Genomic DNA, 20933 nt, shown 5'->3' on the forward strand with positions numbered 1-20933 from the left:
TGGGTTTTGTGTAGGTAGATGGTACAAATGAAGACGCCGTACAGGGACAACTAAGGCATGCAGGTACTTATAATAGAGTGTTGGTCAGAAGGCTCCGCTAGATCCTGGGAGGGCTGTAGTTCGGTATAGTTGAAGATGCGATAGGAAGAAGAGGGTAGAGTAAGACCGCGGGTGCTTCTTCGAAGTCGCTGGCACGAGACAGATTATATGTCATTTCCCATCCCTAAAAGGGAGAACTTCTGCGCATTCTGGGAGTCGTCTGGCCGTCCAGAACAGGCTGTTGACCGAGCGAATCCCATGGCGTGTGTGGTTGACTGTTGGTGGTGTGATGTCCGCTGCCGCTTCCGCCGTGTCTTCCGACCATCGCCCATTGGACTCGCGGGCAAAAGGTACTCTTGCGGTACCTGCAGAGTCTCTCTCAGGCCACCTAGAACTGCCTCCCCGTGATAACCTACTGGTAAACTGGATCATGAACACCGTGGGGCATCATGGGGCACCGAATTCTCCCGTCCAAGTAACTAATCAGTATCTGACGGTGGGTGCTTTTGGCTGCGCGGTTTTTTGGACCATCGACAGGTACCGGTAATTTGTAAGAAGCCGCAGGCGAATATCAAGGTAATATCTCGGACCTGGACATCGGCGGCGTAGGTCTTTCAAAGATCTCTTCAACAAACTGCATTTCATTCCTAATATGCTACCGAGTTTGAAACTTGATCGGCCCCTGTGCGACGAACAGATCGCCAGAGGACACATGTCCTAGGGGAGAGACTGGCGCAGATCCTGGCTACTCGCGAGTCCATCTCACACTAGATTCAGATTGAGAAGCACCATCATGCTGCCCAACAACACCCCAGATCCTACATTTACTTTCCCAGCCGCACCCGTGCTTGATGCTGACGCCGCCGATCCTGCCGCTGTTGAGCTAGCTGATCCAGTCATGGAAGCCGAAGCACTCGCAGGAGTCGAGGAAAGAGTCACACTGGGACCAGGGCCAGATGTGACCATGTCTCCATTTCCACCCGGGTATGTCCCCCCTCCTGCGGCTGTGAAGTCTTGCGGTACTTGAGTTTCGTTACTGGCATAGTAGTACATAGCCGCCGCTGGACTCTGTCCCAAATTCGACTCGTCCAAGAATCTTGTAACGTTGAATCTCGTTCGGTTTGCGGCACCTATGCCCTCAAAACTAGAAGGGAATGAGAAGTTGTCGTGCTGGAAGAAAGCGTAGAGGATATAGCGATGGGCAGACGAATTGGTAGGAGGCGCAGGTCCGATGTACGGGACTCGTGGGGATGTGGTATTCACGAGACGACTGGTGCCGTCAGAGGACATTGGAGCAGCCGTCATATCAGTCTGCAGCCAATGCAGGAGGAATCGCAGGCTGGGGCTCGAGGGGTATCTTGCATCTGGGTCGACCATGAAGAGGACGTAGGAGCCATTGTAGCTGGCAATCGAATCGTAGCTGGAGGTCTCAAGAGCAACGATGGGCTCATTGGCGGGGACTGCGATCAGTAAGCCAGTGGATCGGGAGACGAGCGAAATATGTTCTCACTGCCTACGCCAAAAAGTTCCGCCTCTGTGACCACGACAGATTTTCCTCCGTCTTGGTAGGTAACCGATAGTTCCGTATGGTTCGGGGCCTCGGGGAAGCCAAAGTCAGGCGGTGGGGATGGCCAGCGCCGGAGCAGCGCTCAACAGGAGGCAGGATAAGATGTGGACATGCATGGTTCACTGTGGTGTGAGTTTGGTAGAAGATCTCTAGGGAGCCCCCAGGACACAGGGAGGTATATATGAAGAAAGCTGCGCAGCCATCGAGGGACATCATCACCGCCAGGTACGTTACCTACGGGTTGCCCTGCTGTTGTCACTGAACAGACAGCATGAGACTCGGACTTGTAGACGTCATGACCATCGTCCAGGGTTTCACAGAGTGTCGGAACTCCGTCTCACCTTCTGGATTGCGTCGCCAGTCGCATATCCAGGCTTCATAGCTTGGCTTGTCGGGCATGACGCGGTCAATGACAAGGGGTGTGTGTGTTGAGATAGAGGAGGGAACGCAGGCCACGAAGCTGGATACGAGTATAAAAATAACTGCGTGTACAGAACACGCTATTCCCAATATGGATGCGCTGCCTCGAGGTCTAATCTGAGCGACTCGAAGCTGAGACTTCGACTGCTATTGCGACCAGCAGGCATCTACGAGTATCGCTGCGGGATCCAGCTAGTCGTATCTCATCGATGTGTCTTTACCGTGGCCTTGACCTTGGTTCGAGTAAATAATGGATCTCAGTGCTCCGCACAATATCTCTCCACACATTGGTTCGCGGGGAAGATATTGTCACTACTAGAGATCAGCAAGGGCGTCGAGGTAAATTCCGCCGTTCATGAGAGGTTTGTAATCAGGACGTTTGTTCTTGGACGCCTTCCATTGCTTGTGCTGAAGCTTTTTGCGACGACTGACTCTTGAAACCGCCTCACGAAATTGACCTGGCTCCGAGCGAAGACAGACACTTGACTCGGCAATGGCGAAGAGAATACTGGTCACTGGGGCCACTGGAAACCAAGGTTTTTTCTACTTCAACGTCGATGATGTCGACGTCGCTGACTGGGCCACGCAGGCGGTTCTGTCGCAAAACTACTTATCAAGCACCCAGACCAATATGTCGTCCGCGCCCTGACGCGGCACCCCAGCTCACCAGCAGCAAGAAGCCTCTCCGACGCCGGTGCAGAAGTGGTGAAGGGCGACTTAACAGATCCATCGACTTTACCTGCGGCGTTTAATGGGTGCTGGGGTGCATTTGTGGTCACCAACTTTTATGATTCTGTCGGTCGATCGTTCCCTGCTGTACTTACCACTGGTCGACTGATCGCGTTCTCAGAGCATCCAGGATGATCCAGCCAGTGAGGAAGAGCAAGGTAAGAATGCCGCCAAAGCCGCTCTCGCCGCTGGGGTTCAATGCTTTGTGTGGAGCACCCTCCCTAGCTCGTTGGAAATATCTGGCGGCCAAGTCTGCTGTGAGATCTACGAAGGCAAACACCGCGTGGACGGATTCATCCGGAGCATTGGCCTTCCTGCTGCTTTTGTCTACACGGGCAATTTTTACGAGAACATGATTTTGAGAGGACATGTCAAGAAGAGCCAGGACGGTAAAGGCCTCGAATTCAGGCAGCCCATTATAGCAGAAAATACGAGATGTGCGGCTCCCACCTGGGGTTGGAGAGGAGTCTGTCCTCCGGCTGATAGCTAACTTCTTGTAGTGCACATGCTATGGGTTCAACGAGACCTATCCGCTGTCGTCAAGGCCATCTTGGACCATTGGGAGACCAAGAAAGCGGCCTTGTTACACCAGCATCTCTACGCTATGGACGCGATACACACCCCTAGCGAAGTTTGCGCGACCATCGAAAGAGGTGGGTCTTTTGCGACTAGTTGATCCCGCTGACTTCTTACTAATGAAGTCAATAGTGGCTGGAGTTCCCACGAAATATGTCATTCTCCCCAAGACAGGTAACGAGTCCCGTGATATCATGTTCAATTTGTACAACAAGACCGGCACGTATCCTGGTGTAACACTGCCTGACCCAAAAGTCCTCGGCCTCGGGGTCAAGCTGCACAGCCTCGAGCAGTTTCTGCTGGAAGATTTGGTGCCCTATCTCAAGACAACGGGCGATTTGTAAGCAATAGACCTGTGATCTGACTTCATCCGCCACGGCACGTTGCGCGATGGAGTTCACGGACCATTGCAAGCTTGTAGAGACAAGGATATATTAATATGACAGTCGAAATGATTTCCTTCTCTTTCGCCATGCAACCAATTTTCCCACCGCCGGCTCAATGTACACATGAAATATCGGATTCCCTCCCAAAACCGAAACAATGCAAATATGCTCAGCTCACCTCAGCGCCCAATATAATCGTCGTCATTGGGATCGCGATCATGCTGATATTTTCTCATATGCCTTTATGTTGCGCCAGTTCATTCTGCCCCCAAGAAAATATCAGGAGAGACAAGTTATTCAAATCGGAATTCACCTTCAGAACCATCTGGGTAATATTGTCGAGAGAGTCTCAACTTCTTCCCATATCCTGCGGAACGAATCCTGGAATACCCGGTCCGAGTAGTAAAATCGGACCAGCCACGATCGTACCCGGAGCCAGTCGCGGGGTTGGAGGGTTTGAGTTACTCGGACCAGGGCCGCCACGAACCACGGACGCTCTCGTTCTCCGTAGCTCATGTGGGCGCCTACAAACAGCACCCAGAGCAGAGCTTCGTGGGCGGGGCCCCAGCACGATGGCAAGTCTGTCGCTTCGAGCGCCGTCTTAAGGTCCTGGACAAGACCGCGGGCGATCTTACTGCTGGGCTGAATGACGTTGTAGTGTGCATTCGAGAACGTAATGAGAGCCTGTCGGCAGACTTCTTGGATCGCTCGGGGAGTACCGTAGTGGTCAAACGGGTATGAGAGAAGGCGGTGATCGATGTTGACTCGTTTGATGCTGATGTGTCTCTTCACATCCGGGGCAAATTTCTGCATTCCAATTTGTTCGAAGCATCTGTTTTTGGGGTCGTCAGAACAAGAATATCACTTGATAAGGGGGACGCAAGGCTCTTCAACTTACACCCAGGCGTGTCGTGTGTCCTGCAAAAGCTGCCAGAATTCATCGTCGAAGAACTGTCTCATGTGCGGTTCCAAAAGTCCTTCACCGAGTCTAGCGATGCTCGGCTCGCTTGCGGCAAGCACCTGGAGGAAATCCTCGTCGCTAAGTGGCATGTCGTCCTTGACCATAGGGAGAAGTGGTTTTGTCCGAGTCCTGATTGCCCGCCAAGATGACCCGACCATGATGGCCTCGATGGCCTTCCTCTGGATACCGTCGAACCCGCCTCTGAGCTCGAGGAGTCTTTTGACACCGTCGAGATGTACACATTCGTCGCCCGCAAAGATCTAAACATCACACAGGTCATGTCAGCTTGATGCGGAGAAAGATGTGCGCCCACCCACACACACACACACAAACGTACCTCTTGCCAAAGCAGAAAATGCACCGCAATAAGCGTCGATGGGCTTGTGGCTTTCTTCGGGTCTGCGAGGGCTTCATTGAGAGCCTGGATCGCCTTGATGCGATAATGGACACGTTCTTGGGTCAAGTTCCTCCTCGAGTTTGGACCAAAGCCCACCACAGAGACCTGTTCGATGTCATACGCCATGCACCCGACCAGGGCATACATCAAGGCAGGCTCGGTAGCTGTAAGAGGCACCAGCCACGAATTATACTCTTCTCGCTCGCTCTGGACCGGCTCGACGGCCGGCATGATTGTCGTGAAGTAATACATGAATATATTCTCCATTTGTGGAACCATCGTCACCTTCCCGCTCTGGAATGGGTCGATTCGGAGAGAATCTAGGTACGACCTGACACTTGGGGCTTGATAGTCCTGTGACGCACTGATGGTCGTGGTCAAGCTTGTGCTTTGGGGCCACGATTGGGGACTGTACATCGCTTCAGGCGTGGCTCCAGCGCTCATGGGCGCCACGCCTCCCGAGGATAGAGATGGAGTAGTCCGGACTCTGCGTGGTGGTGGTTCCTTACCGTGGCGAGCTTGTCTTCGCTTCATGAAAGCATTCTGCTGAGCGCGCCGGTTGATCTCCCGGTGGTCGGGTTTCGCGTCATCCTTAGTGGCACTGTTGGCGTGCGGGATCCAGAGGAGATTCATCTGAGGGCTTTCCTTGATCTCCGGGGTAGCGGAGCTGGGCGGGCTGACTTGGCGTTCGGACGATGGCCCACATTCCACGCCGTCGTCCGAGGACAGCATCTTCTCAGGAGGTCTGAACGGCATGGTGGTTTGGTGGTTTTGGGGTCTGGTGGTCGATCGAGCCTGTTGATGTCGCTCAGATTTTCATATCGGGCTGATCCGCATCTGCGGAAAATTGAGCCGAGTGGTCAATGCAGTCAGTGGTGGATGGGGAACAGATGGAGAGGGAATTCATTTCTGAGCTCCAATGTCGATGGCATGGAAGGGGGAATTTACAGCAGACTGTGGTCTTCGGGGGGAACTCGGAGGACTCGGACCGGGGCTGGTAGTGGTGGCGAGTGGGGAGTGCGATATCCTGCAACAAAGATGCGGTGCCGCTGCCGCTGCCGTCGTTTCACGTGCTGTGCACGTGCTGGGGCCTTGAATGATTGGGCGACCGCTTAGTCATCAATATTAATACACCGGAAAATGTATTTTCCGTTTCTCCGTTTCTCCGAACTCAAGCGGCTTGAAGTGCCTCTCTTCTGTTCACCCTGAGCACTTGGCGAGCTCTCTCAGAAGCCATTCTCTGACCAGAGAGCAGCATCGTCTTTCCAGTCTTCGGGTTGAACCCGGCAGATTTCGCGGCAGAGACCTGCTGCAAATCCCCGTCTGCTTCTCTACTGGATAGATATCGTGCCATCACAAAGGCTTCCCCGTCGCAAGATTCACGAGCTGCTTGAGACTGATTATTCTACGGCCGACGCCACAGAATGTTGTGGTATGTATCGCCATGTGGGGGAGATTAGCAATGATAGCCGACCGCTATAGTCTTCTGCCACATGGTTGCTTACGTTGAGAGGGACTGCTGCATCCCGCATCACGGGATCCCTCATAGCAGTCCTTAGTCCACTGGTTCTCACATCAAAACCCAGAGGATTCAGGAAAGGTAAATAGGCAGGGTAAGTTGGCAGCTGGCTATATGCACACCCTACGCTGAAGCAGCGATGTTAAAAGATTGAAAAGAAGAGTGCGGCTCTAGCCGAAGCCTGCGCCATGATAATGCATCATCGAGCGACCGTCATCGGACATTCTGAGAAAATGGGTTCTCCGGATATATATTGCCGGGAGAAGAGACACAGAATTGGCAGTGACAACGTCCTCGGTCGAGCTATACACAACGTGTTTCTGTCGATGCCATGTTTGTCGATGCCATGTTTGCCGATGCCATACTTTCCCTCATCCTTGTGGGGTTTATTTGACTAACCACTTGTCTGGGAGCTTCTCATGTGGTCTTGCTGAACCGATTCTCTGTACATTGTTTTCGCAGCTCGGCCTACTTTCAGACCACTTTTGGAACCATTTCCCTACTCATAAACGACTATCAGAACCCCACCACTACCGGAAAAATCCACTCAAATTCTTCAGCTCGCCAGAAACCACTGCGACACAGGAGAATGTTGCGTTGCCTTGGACATGATTGACACGCGAAATCCCAGGAGCGACATTGCATTGTCTCATTCTACACATTGGATCTTGGCTTTGCTCTACACGGCAACGTTCCTTGGTCATTGACTATTCTAAACGCATGAATTATCGCGAGAAGATAATAGGCACAGACTTTTGCAGCATTACATTTCTTTGCGTAGGTATTCGGGATGAGTGCTTGGGACTCGACGCTAAGATAGCATGTTCGATAGCATGTTCTGGGTCTTGGACCAAAGCGGCTCTTTTTCCATCCAATCGTGACACGCGGAATGGGGTCTGACCTGTACAGATACCACCTCAGAAGTTCTTTGCACCACCTCAGAATTCTTGGCCATCAAATCCCACCAGATAAGCCTCGTGGCTCTCTTCTTGGGCAATATTAGCAGCGCCAACTGGTCACTAGGAGGATGGATCACTCATTTTTTCCGTGGGGATTAAACCTCTTTGTCTCCGTCAAATATCGGACACGCCTCTCGATCAGGAGATTAGATATGATAATGTTGTTATCTTCTTGCCTGCTTTAAAGCTCGGCTGCGTCCCGACTTCCCAATTGCAGAATCAATAGAGTATTGCGCGTGGTACACTATACTCTGGATCCCTCGTCGGCACCGCAAAGATGAGGTTCCGTTTCCCTTCTTCTCTCCTGCGAGGCACAGAGAAGGCTGAACAAGATGGACACAACGACCCTGTCAGCCAGGGTCCCTACTCTGAAGCCAAGCATTCCATAGACAAGGAAGCGACTTCTTCTGGGGGTCCAACTGCTTCCGAGGATGATGGCGAGACCCCCGGGAGTGGACTGCAGCATGGTGTTGCCAGTGTGGAGGCCATGACAGAGGTCTGGACCAGGAGAGATCTACTCCTCGCTTACGGCATGTAAGTAATTTTCTTCTCGTCTGTGATGAGGACTCCAACGTCTAATGTACGCCTTAGGATCTGGATCGTTGAATTCATGCTTGCGTTCTCTTCGGGTATAGTTGGTACCTTGACGCCGTACGTAACGAGTTCATTTCAACTTCATTCCTTGACAGCAACTACTGGCATACTTGCCTCCCTGATTGGGGGCCTCTTCAAGATTCCCTATGCCAAGATCCTCGACATTTGGGGCCGACCCCAAGCATTCTTGATCATGATTGCGTCCATTACGCTCGGACTGGCGATGATGGCTGGCTGCAATGGCGTCAAGACATACTGTGCTGCCCAAGTCTTTTACTCGGTTGGTTCGACAGGGATTGATTTCTCTATGACCATCTTCGTGGCCGATACGTCAAAACTAAGAAACCGAGCTTTCATGATTGCCTTTATATCATCACCCTACCTTATCACCACCTGGGTATATGGACCAGCTGCAAGCAGTGTCCTCGATACCATCGGCTACAGATGGGGCTTTGGAATCTGGGCCATTGTGATTCCTATCATTTGCGCGCCACTCTGTGCCCTCTTCTGGTTCAATCAACAAAAGGCCGCCAAGATGGGTCTTATCCCTGCCAGACAAAGCCGTGGTACCGCCTACCAGACTCTCCTTTACTACGTGAGAGAGTTTGATGTCATTGGGCTGCTTCTCATCAGCTCGGGGCTGGCTTTGTTTTTACTATCATTCAGCTTGTATTCGTACCAAGCCGACGAATGGCGCTCCCCGCTCATCATCTGCTTTATCATTTTCGGAGGTCTATTAGTGGTTGCTTTCGGGCTGTATGAGAAGTATCTTGCGCCGGTTACTTTTATTCCATGGTCCTTGCTCAAGAATCGAACAATCGTCACCACTTACATCATGGCCGCCAGTATCTACGTCGCCTGGTACGTCTGGGATAGCTACTTCTATTCGCTCAACATCGTCCTCTTCAGACAGTCAGTCACACAAGCGACATACATTGGCAACATATACACCATGGGAGCCTGCTTCTGGTCTCTCGTCCTCGGTATCTGCCTGAAGGTCAACGGTCGCATTAAATGGTACGCGCTCTTCTTCGGAGTGCCCATGACAATCCTTGGCGTCGGCCTCATGATCCACTTCCGCCAGCCAGGAGTTCACATTGGTTACATTGTCATGTGCCAGATCTTCGTTGCGTTCGGTGGCGGTACCCTCGTTATTGCTGAACAGATGACCGTCATGGCTGTTTCGGCTCACCAACACATTCCCGCAGTTTTGGCCATGGAAGGATTGGTGGCGTACGTGGGAAGTTCAATCGGACAGGCCATCGCCGCCGCCATGTGGACCGGCATCTTCCCGCAGAAACTGCTGGACAACCTTCCGGCCAGTGCCCAGTCGGAATTTGCTAGTATCTACGGATCCTTGACTGTTCAGGCCAGCTACCCTGTAGGGTCTCCGACCAGAATCGCCATCGACAAGTCTTATGCTGAGACCCAACGATTCATGTTGATCGCCGCCACCAGCCTGTACACTATTACTTTGGTTTCAACTGCACTGTGGAAAGATATTGACGTCAAGAAGATGAAGCAGCGCGAGAAGGGCTTGATCTAAGTGTTCTTTCGCCTCTAGAAAATTGAAATGGGTGCGCCACAATGATGGAGAGTGAGTGTTACTCCGGTGTAGCGATGGACCACCCGGTGGATCGTATTGAATAAGAATGACAGAGACTTCAACGTCGGGAATAAAACTTCAAGTTGGACAGAGTTTTAGTACTACGAATCTACGAATCAACGACGAGGCCTCGATTGATATTTTGTCAGCAAAGGCACAAGTCCTGACTACAATGCTCAAAATGGAAAAGTTCTCATGGATTTGGAACATCCCTGAGTATTTTATTGTCTCCACAAATCGAAAGGGGTGGCAAATACGTTCCTGCGATTGTACCACGATATTATTTACTTTGATATCCAATCTAATCCCGTTCACGAGGAACAACACTCAATGCCGCGTGTCAGAATATCAAGCGGGCATCTCGCTGCTACACTGAGGATTATCTCAAAATACAAACCACACTTCGAAGCTCGAAGATGCCCATCTTAAGATTTTCAGAGTCAGAGCATATCTCACTCGATCGACATTACTGTTCAGTGGCTAGGAGGTTTTGACCTGTCGAATATCTTGCAGAGGCCGTGGATACAGTGCACACTAGGACCCTGAAGGAGCGAAAGCCAAAAAAGAGAAACTGGATGTAGTACTGCGTAGTGAGCACGGGCCAGCAAGTCGTAAGAGTCTAGCTAGTCGTGATGAACATGATGATATGTTGAGGAACAAACTCTGTTCATTCTCGATCGTCATAAATCATGGGTTCTGCATGATACTACTCAACCAAGCGCGTCGTGGATTCCTTTCTTGTGCGTTTCCATCTTGAGTCGACGTCTCTCCGCAGTGTACTATATAGCAAAGGTCAAGGTCAGCGTGGTGAAAGAAGACCAATAGGGTGGTTTTGTTGAAGTTGTCGAGATGGAAGATACATACTTCATGCAAGTTTCGTGGCCCATATCTGGCAGGGTTGTCCTTGGACGTACACGCGGGCATAACCTTGATATGATCATTAGCCCAATCTCCCGTTCACCACTTGTGCACCGTGGCGCATACCGGTACTGCAACGTCCATATTGAAGCTGAAGAAGAAGGGGATCGAGTAGCGGTCCACGCCCGAGCTGTTTCGGACCCGGTGGACGGTGGACACGAATTGGTCGTTGGAGATGCGTTGCAGGAAATCCCCGACGTTGACGACAAATGTCCCCCGGATCGGGTTTGCTGGGATGTAGATTCCGTTCTTGTTCAGAATCTCGAGTCCTCCGATCATGTCTTGGTTCAAGATGGTGAATGCTGTATCTCAGGTTAGTTGCCGGCTTAGATTATGTATCGGAAATGAACAGATTGAGGGTATGGCTTGCTTTCAAAGTCGCTGTGGGCCCCTAAACCGTCCAGATCTTCCGCTTGCGGATCCCTCGGCGCATAGTGTTGCAGTATGATGCTCACAAAGGGTGCGGTGACAATAGGATCAAAGTAATTCTCTTCTGCGCCTAGGCCTAGAGCAAATGTCCGAAGCAGGGCGCGAGCTAGCTTCAGGAGTTCAGCCTGGTATTTCAGCATCGTGGCTCTGAATTCAGGCCACTTCTCCGGCCATTGGTTGTGGATGCCGATGCATAGCTCTCGTTGTGCCGGAGTAAGATTGGGCAGTTGTGGATCATTGTCGGGATCATAACTGTACAGGAAAGATCCCTTCTTCACTGTTACGGTCCTTGATTAGTTGCCCAAGGCCACGGAATCCGTCCAAGAGTGACTCCCACCTGCTTCGCCCGCGGGGGTTTTCGTGTAGTGGATCTCGTATCCCCGGAGTGTGGGCGACTGATACACGTCCTGCTCCTTCTTCACCTCGAGGGGCTGTGCATGGTACTTGCGAGACATCTCGAAGACTTGGTCGATCAAGTCTTGCGAAACGCCGTGGTTCTTGATGTACATGAACCCGACAGTCTTGCAGACTTCAGCAACCTCTTTGGCTATCTGAAGGCGTTTGGCGAAGTTATCAGTGAATATGTTCCCGATATCAACAACCGGTACTTCCTCAAATGTCGGCACGGCCTTATCGCCAGTCAAGATTTCTCGTTTACTGTCGTTGGTGCCGTCGCGAAAGTAGTATTCGTACTTAGGCTCCGGCGGAGCTACAATCGTGGCTGTGGTCGACATTGTTGCAGCTGCCCTTGGTATCCCCTCCGATTGAGGATGCAAATTCTGAGCGATGTGTCCACGTCTTGGCTTGATATCCAGAGATGAATAGAGACTGATCTGAAATATCTGTAAGTCCTACAGCGACGGCCATGTCCACGACAGACCAATCAAAGGTCGGAGATTTGCGATTTTCGTGAGACGGCTTGCTGCAACTGCAAAGCAGATAAGGCGGACATATCCAAAAGCAGAAGAAGCCTTGCTACGCCGTGTGGGATGCTGGGCTATAGTTATCATCACGCAAGGAGTTGGACGCACTCGCCAAAGGGGCAAACCAATCCCAGGCAGCTCTGAGCTGATACGAGGTGTCCTCGCTAGTCGTGCGACCTCACGCTTCACGATCAATGCGTTGCAGGCCTTCGATCCAGCTGCGCATTCATTCAGTTCGCTGGAGATCGTCACCAACCAGGAGCTGGAAGTTCAGATTGAAGGCTTCGGCATTCCCTCCCAATGCGAGCTCGTAGCATTCTTCCTGTCAGCAATTTGTCTCCATACGTCGTGCATTGAGCCCTCGCATGCCAACCCGGACTGCTGAAAGACAGGGCATTTTGCCTTTTGAAATCCGCAGTCGCCAGATATCCACGTTGGACTGGCATTCCTTCAAAGCCGAAGGACCGTAGGGCGGGAGCAATCAGACCACATTGAGCGCCATGGAATCTGAATTACCTGGATTCGAAGGCTCAGGCCGAGAGACTGTCTTATGCAAAGACAAAGACAGCCCAGCATATCCTTTTTCGACGTCCGTCGTTCTTGGTATGGTAAGATATATCCCAAGAGCACTGGGTGCACGCCACTGTATCAAACAGACGGCCATCAGCAGCTTATAAAGGTTGCGCTTTGTTCCGCTGTTGACAACCGCCTTCGACGCGGTGCTGTGCTTATGGATCAAGATAAGCGTGATATCCTCCCGTCATATGAGGTCCTACCAGCACAACGCTTTTAGTAGAAGAGTCGATTTTGTTTCTGAAATATCTAGCGAAGAGGATCCTGGGAATGTAGTTCTCCCCGATTATGAGCTGCCGGAATATGTGGGTATTGCGGCGTTGCAACGCAGACATTGGTGCGGGGGAAGTGGAAGCCTATGAAAGGGAGTTTAGGCGCTCTAGTGTCCCTGAAGGTTGATTGTGTGGGGATAGATTTGGGCGTCAAAGGCACCGCTTCATGCCTGGACAGCCATGTTTAGGCATGCCTAAGGCAACCGCCACAGCCTAGCAGCACAGCGCCCGCACAATGTCGCTGAAGCTAGTTACCTGTAGTTACTGCACCGCACAGGGTCGTTAACTTACACCGCAACTACCAGGGATGTACGGAGTATAGGACAGCTCTTCCTATGCCTCTTGGTCTGATCATTAAACTGGACTCACCATCGCCTTCAGGTGTGTGACTTATCTTGGTCTGCCATTCCACCCTGTTTCGCCATGGCCATCTCCATCACACATCTCACCAGGACTGAGGATACTGGCCCATTTATACTTTTCAATCGTGAGACACACACTGCTTTCGATGCTATCATGAGCTTGTCGCCAAGATGAGATGGATAAACAGCCCCAAGTTACGCTATCAGCAATTCCCCAGTCATCCGAACCGATTTCGGCCAGAGGGTGAGTGCCCCGTCGTGCAATGCTACCGGGGTACTCTGTACGAGTATATAAGTCTACCCTGCCTTGTGTCCACTTCAGCACGGTCCTCTGCGTCGAGTTGGGTCATTTGGTGTTCCAGGTCGAGATTTCAACATGCCGTCCAACGAAAGCATCGCATCTATCGTGAAACAGATTCCCTACAAAGTCCTCATTCTCGGAGGTTCATATGCGGGACTTGGAGCAGCTCTTAATTTGCAAGATCTCTGCAGTGGACGAAAGGCCCGATTCGCCGCCCAAGCTCCCGACACGAGCAGGTTCGGCAAGATCCCAGTTGAAATCACGGTCGTGGATGAGAAAGATGGATATTGTGAGTGTCAACGAGCACATATCTTGATCCATACTGATCCATATACAAGTCCATCTGATATCTACGCCCCTTGCTCATGCTTCAAGTGAATTTGCACCAAGAGCTTGGACAAAGTTCCGAGACCTTCCAGCCTTGAAGAACATCCGATTCATTCAAGGCACTGCCGAGAACGTGGACTGTTCCAAGAGACACGCTGTGATTCTGGACGCAGAGACAAAATCACCTGTTACTCTGGAGTACGACTACCTCGTTGCAGCAACGGGCCTTCGTCGAGTGTGGCCTGTTGTTCCCCAAGCCAAGTCCAGAGAATCGTACCTCTCCGAGGCTGCAGAGCATATCGAAGCGGTGAGAAAGGCCAAGAATGGCGTAGCTGTAATCGGAGGAGGTACGGTTCATCCTTGTCACATTAAGTGCATGATCCTCAGCTCACCTACGTGTAGGAGCGGTTGGTATCGAGATGGCTGCCGAGATCAAATTGGTCATGCCCGATCAGAAAGTCACCTTGATCCATTCCAGAGACAAACTTTGCTCCTCCGAACCGCTCCCAGACGAGTTCAAAGATAGATGTCTCGCCACTCTTCACGAGGCCGGAGTCGAGACCATTATGGGTCAACGTGTTTTGGGCGTCGAGACATTTCAGTCAGAAGAAGGCGATGCCATTTCTGAGTTAACATTGGCAGATAACTCGACACTCCGTGCTGGTTATGTGATTCATGCCATCTCAAGAAGTATACCTTCGACGACATATCTACCAGCGTCAGCCCGGGACAATGAAGGCTACGTTAAAGTCACCCCGAGGTAAGACTACCGGACCACTGGGAGGGCGAAATTGAAACTGATGTTCATCCTCGCAGACTGCATCTCACGTCTGACATGCCCAACGCGCTCAACCACTTCGCCATCGGAGACATTGCGAAGTGGTCAGGGATTAAACGCTGCGGTGCAGCAATGCACATGGGACAATATGCTGCACAGAACATTCATCAATTGATGCTGGTCGAGCAAGAGGGGATCAAGCCCGAGTTTCTAGAGCTCCAGGAAATTCCGCCCATGATTGGTATTGCCATCGGCAAGCAAGCTGTCGCATACTGGCCTGCTGATGGGGTCACCTACGGAGAAAGCGTCCAGGAGATGTGCTTTGGCAATGATCTGGGCTACACTAGTGAGTTAATTCAGAGTGACGGGAAACCGAACCGAGCTGACAGAAATCAGTCTGTTGGAACCATATGCAACTTGGTGACGAGTGCCCTTCGTAAAGTCGTTGTCGTACGAGGGTGTGGGCATTTGTGCGGCAGACCACCGACCGGGGTTCAAGCGGTGTATGCATACGACTACTTCGTTTCACCCCTCAGATGATAGAGGAGACGATCGTCCGAGTGCCAACGAAATGGATCTTCTACATGCAGGGAAGCAGCGTCAACAGGGCATTGGGGACCAAGTGTGGACTAGATGCTGCGGTCATTGAGGTTCATGTCCATGGGCGCACAAGGTTGCAGTTGAATGTGGTGGCATGCGGATGTTCCACCCAGGATCAGGTGTACCATCAGCAGAGTCCAATTTCGAAAATGTTTTCTGGTGCTTGCACCTCCGTGTTGACAACCGTGCAAGCGGTGCGCGCTTCCGATGTCGCAGGCCCGCAAATCACGACATATGACCCCAACTGCTGTCATTTGGTCAATAATCCCGTCAAGATGGTCTCTCGGTCGAAATGCCTGAGAGGGTAACCTTTTGAAAACCGGATCAAGACTCATGGAACGTCGAAATTGCCAAGGGTGGTGGATGGGGACGAAGGACGACCTTCGATTGGAGATAATCTTATCAGATGAAAATTTTTCACAGCTCCATGACCTAGACGGCCAGCGAGCCGCAGATTCGCGGCATTTCCGGTGTGATGACGGCGATCTTCGGAAACAAGAAGAGCCACTCGTCCGGCCTGAGGGACGCTGGGACTGCTGAGTGTGGATTGTTGCAAGCCGGCGCGGTCTCGGCGCAGATTTGGCGCAGTGAATATTAAGTTATCAGATGCAAAATTGAGTTATCTGATCCGACGGGCGGAAGCGCCAAGACAGTCCGGTGTATTTTTGACGCAGGCCTCAATACCGCCGTTGCTCTGTATCCGATACATGGGCTGTACGGTACGTGTATTGTACGCCCCAGTCGAGGAGGAAATTCGGTTCTGCTAACGACAGCGACCTGACCCTCTCCAGTACGCACCGAGAATCACCTGAATGGCGTAGAGTCTAGCCACGAAGAGGCGTCCAAAAACTGCAGGGAACAAATCAACCTTGGACGCACACTAATCCGTCCTTCACGGCTGATTCGAATGTTCGCTCCAGCTGCCCATCGTCGTTGAGGTATAATTCTCCGTGTAGGACGTCAATTTCTGGATGGTAAACAACAGCTCAGAATCAGTCGAAATGGAACACTCCACGCCGTCTACGTCTGAGACACTCGATCTGATATGTATCGGGTTCGGGGTCACGGCGCTCTCTCTCGCCGTTGCCTTGCACGAGAAGAAATCGCTCGACAAGGCATTGTTTCTAGAGGCGCAATCACAAAGCGCTTGGAAGCCGTATCCCGACGTCCCATCTGAACGGCTGAGGACTTCGTTCTTGAACGATCTCATCACTTCCGAAAATCCTCGGTCTAAATTCACTTTCATGAATTATCTGCACGCCACCAATCGCCTCATCGTCTATGCCAACAGTTCTCGGATCACGCCGTCAAGGGAACTGTTCGCCGAATATCTGCGATGGTGTGGCGATAACATCCATGCTCGAAAGGAGTTTTCGAGGAGAGTCGACAGAGTTGTACCAGTGAAGAACGCCGCTGGCAGAGTTTCGAGCTGGAAGGTCTTCTTCGTGGATAAAGTCACAGGAAAGACCGAAGTCGCAGAGGCAAAGCAAGTAGTTGTGGCCACGGAGCCGGAGCCGCGCGTGCCTGGTATCTTGTCGCAACCCAACATCCGAGCAGCTGTTGCACACTCGACGGACTCTCTCGAAGCAATTCCAGCGGTCCTAAAAAGAACTGCAGGACGCGCTCGAATTGCAGTTATTGGCGATGGGCAGTCGGCGGCCGAAGTCTTCTATTACGTGCAAAACATCCGAGGAGATCATCAGACGGTTTGGTTCACCCGAGATAATGTTATACGGGCATCTGACGACAGCCCATTGTAGGTTGCACTGTTAGATTGGAAAGATCTTTTACTAATACTGTCTGTAGCCTCCAAGACGTTATACGGCAGCCAACAACAAGCGCTACCCAAGCCTTGCCAGCCGAGTTGAGACGACAGGCGCTTGGACTCAAGTCAACCGTCGTTGAAGACGAGCTTCTGAAGAATATCTACGATTCGCAGTATCGCCAAAGTGTGAAACAGCCGGATCCCTTTAAATGGCAGCATCAGATACAGGTCGGCCAACAACTGACTTCGGCAGAGAAGACGTCAGGAGACAAAGTCGTGCTGGGATTCCTCAATTCTGGCGGCGCGACACAACGTACCGACATTTATGACCTTGTCATTGCTGCAACTGGATTTATCAAGGTTGACCATCAAACAATCCTGCATCAGCTACTTGAGTTGGTCGAAGGCCCTGGGATCTCTGTGGACCGAGACTACCAAGTGAATTTCCGTTCCGGTTTGCTAACGAAAGACTGTGGTATCTGGCTACAAGGGTCACTTGGAGAAGCGAATAATGTACGGTTCCGGTCCACTTCTTTTGTCACTTACTGACTCGGGTCTCTAGGACGATGAGGCCGTTTATCCGACCCTGGCAGAAAGAAGTCGTCGTGCCGTTGAATCGATCCTGCAGCAAAGACGACAACAAAGTCAGTCTTCGCTGGAAGAGAGATCTGCCAGACTCTGAACAAAAACGGAAGCCTGTAGTAGACGAGATGTTCGCTTTTATTGTTATATTGAAACAAAATCCGGCAATTCGCAGAATATGACATTGATATTGAAGGCAAGGGAGGCTGGACTGGAGAATATTGATCATACCCTATGTACTGTACTCATCAGAATGATAGGAAAATTCTCGTCAATCATTATCCGCCGGTATTAATTGGCCTTTGTCTTTGAAATTATACATATAATGATACTGCATATCTACAATCTCGCTCTTGATTTCGCCAGGATTTGCTCTGCCAATCTGGCAAGCTCGAACTTTCTGACCTTTCCACTGCCCGTCAGGGGCAGGGTAGTCGGTATGCCGTCCCTTCCAAGCCAGAAGACATGTTCCGGCGCCTTGTGCCTCCCTAATCTCACCCTCACCCATCCGCGCACCTCGTTATCACTGAGGGCTGGCTGTGTACCTCCAGACTTCCCCGGCGCACTCTGCAGAAATGCAGCTACCACTTCTCCCAAGCGATGATGTTTAACTCCGACAACAATTGCTCTTTCAATAGCAGCATGTTCCACCAGTCTCTCCTCAACTTCAAGTGGGTAGATGTTCTCGCCGCCTAGCATGTCGTGATGAGCTTACGGTTTGAAACCGGGAAAGGAAAAAAGTTATATACTCACCTCGAATAATGATGTCTTTGAACCTCCCAGTGATTGTGCAGGTCTTGTCCTCATGGAAGACAGCTTCGTCACCTGTATGTAACCACAACACACCTTCTTCATCGCGAACCATCACTTCGGCTGTTTTCTCGGGATTCTTCCAGTATCCACGCTGCAGCTGATACCCAGCAATGCATAACTCCCCTCGCTCACCAATTGGCAGGGTATTACCATGTCTGTCCACGATTTTCGCATGTGCGTGTGGCATGACCTGGCCAACTGTGGCCAGTTTAAGGTCAATAGGGTCGTCATGCCTTGCATTGAAGCAAGTCGGAGATGCCTCAGTCAAACCTAATGAATACCGTCAGTTGCTGCATGATATCAAATAGGATAAACTACTTGCCATAACTACTCGTAAACTCGGTCATTCCAAGGTCATTGACTAATAGTTCCATCAGGTGTCGAGGGACAGGAGCTCCGGCAATGATACCAGTCCTGAGACGATAGCAGTCAAAGTCATCGGGCCGAGGGAGGCTGAATATTGAGTCAAACATTGCTGGAACTCCATGGAGAGCAGTGCATTGTTCTTCGGATATCGCTCTCAAGCAAGCAGCAGCATCAAAGGTCTCCGTGGGATACACCACTTTGCCGCCATGCGTTATGATAGCCAACAGCCCGAGCACTAGACCGAAACAATGAAACAACGGCGGCGGACAGCATAACACATCATCTTCGGTGAACGCCATCCGATCACCTATGAATCTACTGTTGTTGACCAAGGAGCTGATGCCACGTCAGCACCAATGTCGCCACGTGCATTTGCTGCCAGGTACTTACTGGTGACTTAGCATGGCGGCTTTCGGATTTCCCGTCGTTCCACTTGTAAATTGCAGATTGCAAACATCATGGCAATCGAATCTACCGGCGCACGCAGCTAGTGGCTCGTCTGGCTGGGAATGACCATCCTCTACCAGCCGGGCGTAGGGAGCAAATTGTCCTGCTTGGCCGCGAAGGATAACGACCTCTTCGACCGTGCCTGGGGTCTGCAGAAGCGAGTCTAGCAGAGGCTTGTTGTTGTGGTGTCCGATTCGAGGTGTTGTAAAAAGCATCTTACATTCTGGAGCTGTCAGATGCATAGTCGCCGTGGATGGGGTTTCGTAACTTACCAGTGAACTTCAGCGCGTATTGGGCTTCGGAAGACGTGTAAGTGTTGTTGAGAATCACCAGAATGCAACCTATTCGCATGGCTGCAAAGAACACTGACACATATTGCTCGCAGTTTCCAGCCATGATGCCGATTCTGTCACCAGGACGAATGCCGCGTCCAAGCAACGCCTTGGCTAGGCGAATGCTCTCCTGACGAAGGTGATCGTATGTCCATCTTGCGCCTGTCCACGGCACGATCAGACACTCCCTTCTTGAATATCGTCGGCATTGGAAGTCCAGTAGCTCTCCAAGCGTAAAGTCAAGTAGAGGGGCTTCAGTCGTTCCATGGACGATTGAAGGCTGCTGAGTTGGAAAAAGCGTTGGTCTTGTGTTCGCCAGCGCCATTGTCACGATACTCCTATGAAGTGGGATCCAGGGCGACGGTGATAATGATGGGAGCTTCCGGATAATGTGTTCAGACAATTCGACGCACTATATCAAAAAAGCACGTGCATCGACTGATTTTCGGACTCTGTGAAGCGGCTCCAGTCAAAGCATATTAGAATGGCCATGGGCAGCCATGAAGCTTTTCCTTCTAGCGCATCGAGGACCTATTTTCACAGAGTGACCGCCGAAGACAGGGCCACTCGGTACCGTCGGCTGTGAACTCCATGCTCAGGGCCAACCAGAGTGATCCCTGCAGCCATGCCCAGCCGCATCGCGCTGTTAGGGGAGATGGACAAGCATTCTGCGATGATCTGAGTGTGCTCAAAGAGCGCCGATATCGACGGGCAGGAAAAGAACGTCGACTCCTGCTCCACCGGTTCGTTAGCTGAGGTGACAGCGTGTAGCACACACCGTACAACGGGGGCACAGGGAACGTGGTCAAGGAGGCACTGTAGGTGCCAGGTGGGTTGTTTAGTTGGTCCGCAGAAACGCGCTAGCTAGTAGGCTATGTTTCCTGGAATGTACTAGGTATTTCCCGTATTTCTGGTGCGTAACAATACGGTCATTTGATACCTGCACGATACCGTCAAAACATAGCTGTCCAGGAGACTCTGCCCCACCACCTCTGCTGCCCCTCCGAGGACACATGGTGCCGGTTGACGGACGGTACAATTGCATCGTGTCCTCGTGTCGCGCTCACTAGTCGCCTTTTTTCTTCCGATTCACTTACCGAATGCTGATCGTGTGTGAGATCGAGAAAATTTCTGTGTGGCGGGCGTAGCGCAAATCCGACGCAGACCCAACCTTGTGGTTGGGAACTTCGTCCCGACGCAACTCAAGCATCCTTGCCTTCATCCTGCTGCTAGTGAGCTGTGAAGTTGCCCATTGCTCTCCACATGACACCGACTTCGGTTGAGAAGACTCTGCTTTTCGTAATGGGTGTTGCATCGGAGCAGGAAGCTAAACGAGGAAGATGCTGACATAAGTCGGGACCGTCCAATGCTTACCCAAGGTTGTACACACCG

At 51.5% G+C, this 20933-nt stretch overlaps 8 protein-coding genes across 8 annotated transcripts; 4 read left to right on the plus strand and 4 right to left on the minus strand.

Moving 5' to 3' along the window:
- Positions 1-801: 801 nt before the first annotated feature.
- Positions 802-2005, minus strand: PV08_02205 (uncharacterized protein; the record flags this gene model as incomplete). Its single annotated transcript, XM_016376565.1, has 2 exons — positions 802-1499; positions 1948-2005. The coding sequence occupies 2 exons, from the start codon at positions 2003-2005 to the stop codon at positions 802-804; spliced, it is 756 nt and encodes a 251-aa protein (XP_016241841.1).
- A 514-nt stretch (positions 2006-2519) lies between these two features.
- On the plus strand, positions 2520-3675 carry PV08_02206 (uncharacterized protein; the record flags this gene model as incomplete). Its single annotated transcript, XM_016376566.1, has 5 exons — positions 2520-2562; positions 2616-2821; positions 2877-3192; positions 3256-3408; positions 3464-3675. 5 exons carry the CDS (start codon positions 2520-2522, stop codon positions 3673-3675), a joined length of 930 nt encoding a protein of 309 aa, XP_016241842.1.
- Positions 3676-4032: 357 nt separating this feature from the next.
- Positions 4033-5831, minus strand: PV08_02207 (uncharacterized protein; the record flags this gene model as incomplete). The annotated part of the gene is made up of 3 exons (XM_016376567.1): positions 4033-4549; positions 4616-4938; positions 5016-5831. The coding sequence occupies 3 exons, from the start codon at positions 5829-5831 to the stop codon at positions 4033-4035; spliced, it is 1656 nt and encodes a 551-aa protein (XP_016241843.1).
- A 1999-nt stretch (positions 5832-7830) lies between these two features.
- PV08_02208 (uncharacterized protein) lies at positions 7831-9693 on the plus strand (the record flags this gene model as incomplete). Its single annotated transcript, XM_016376568.1, has 2 exons — positions 7831-8087; positions 8145-9693. 2 exons carry the CDS (start codon positions 7831-7833, stop codon positions 9691-9693), a joined length of 1806 nt encoding a protein of 601 aa, XP_016241844.1.
- Positions 9694-10463: 770 nt separating this feature from the next.
- Positions 10464-11834, minus strand: PV08_02209 (uncharacterized protein; the record flags this gene model as incomplete). The annotated part of the gene is made up of 5 exons (XM_016376569.1): positions 10464-10532; positions 10618-10680; positions 10738-10973; positions 11069-11377; positions 11438-11834. The coding sequence occupies 5 exons, from the start codon at positions 11832-11834 to the stop codon at positions 10464-10466; spliced, it is 1074 nt and encodes a 357-aa protein (XP_016241845.1).
- Positions 11835-13606: 1772 nt separating this feature from the next.
- Positions 13607-15076, plus strand: PV08_02210 (uncharacterized protein; the record flags this gene model as incomplete). Its single annotated transcript, XM_016376570.1, has 5 exons — positions 13607-13820; positions 13870-14205; positions 14261-14618; positions 14675-14982; positions 15033-15076. The coding sequence occupies 5 exons, from the start codon at positions 13607-13609 to the stop codon at positions 15074-15076; spliced, it is 1260 nt and encodes a 419-aa protein (XP_016241846.1).
- A 1161-nt stretch (positions 15077-16237) lies between these two features.
- Positions 16238-17683, plus strand: PV08_02211 (uncharacterized protein; the record flags this gene model as incomplete). Its single annotated transcript, XM_016376571.1, has 3 exons — positions 16238-16992; positions 17043-17514; positions 17564-17683. The coding sequence occupies 3 exons, from the start codon at positions 16238-16240 to the stop codon at positions 17681-17683; spliced, it is 1347 nt and encodes a 448-aa protein (XP_016241847.1).
- Positions 17684-17922: 239 nt separating this feature from the next.
- PV08_02212 (uncharacterized protein) lies at positions 17923-19866 on the minus strand (the record flags this gene model as incomplete). The annotated part of the gene is made up of 5 exons (XM_016376572.1): positions 17923-18275; positions 18337-18666; positions 18725-19098; positions 19153-19432; positions 19482-19866. The coding sequence occupies 5 exons, from the start codon at positions 19864-19866 to the stop codon at positions 17923-17925; spliced, it is 1722 nt and encodes a 573-aa protein (XP_016241848.1).
- Between the last annotated feature and the right edge of the window lie 1067 nt (positions 19867-20933).

This window comes from Exophiala spinifera, assembly GCF_000836115.1.
Source record: "Exophiala spinifera strain CBS 89968 unplaced genomic scaffold supercont1.1, whole genome shotgun sequence".
Classification (NCBI taxonomy): Eukaryota; Fungi; Ascomycota; class Eurotiomycetes; order Chaetothyriales; family Herpotrichiellaceae; genus Exophiala; species Exophiala spinifera.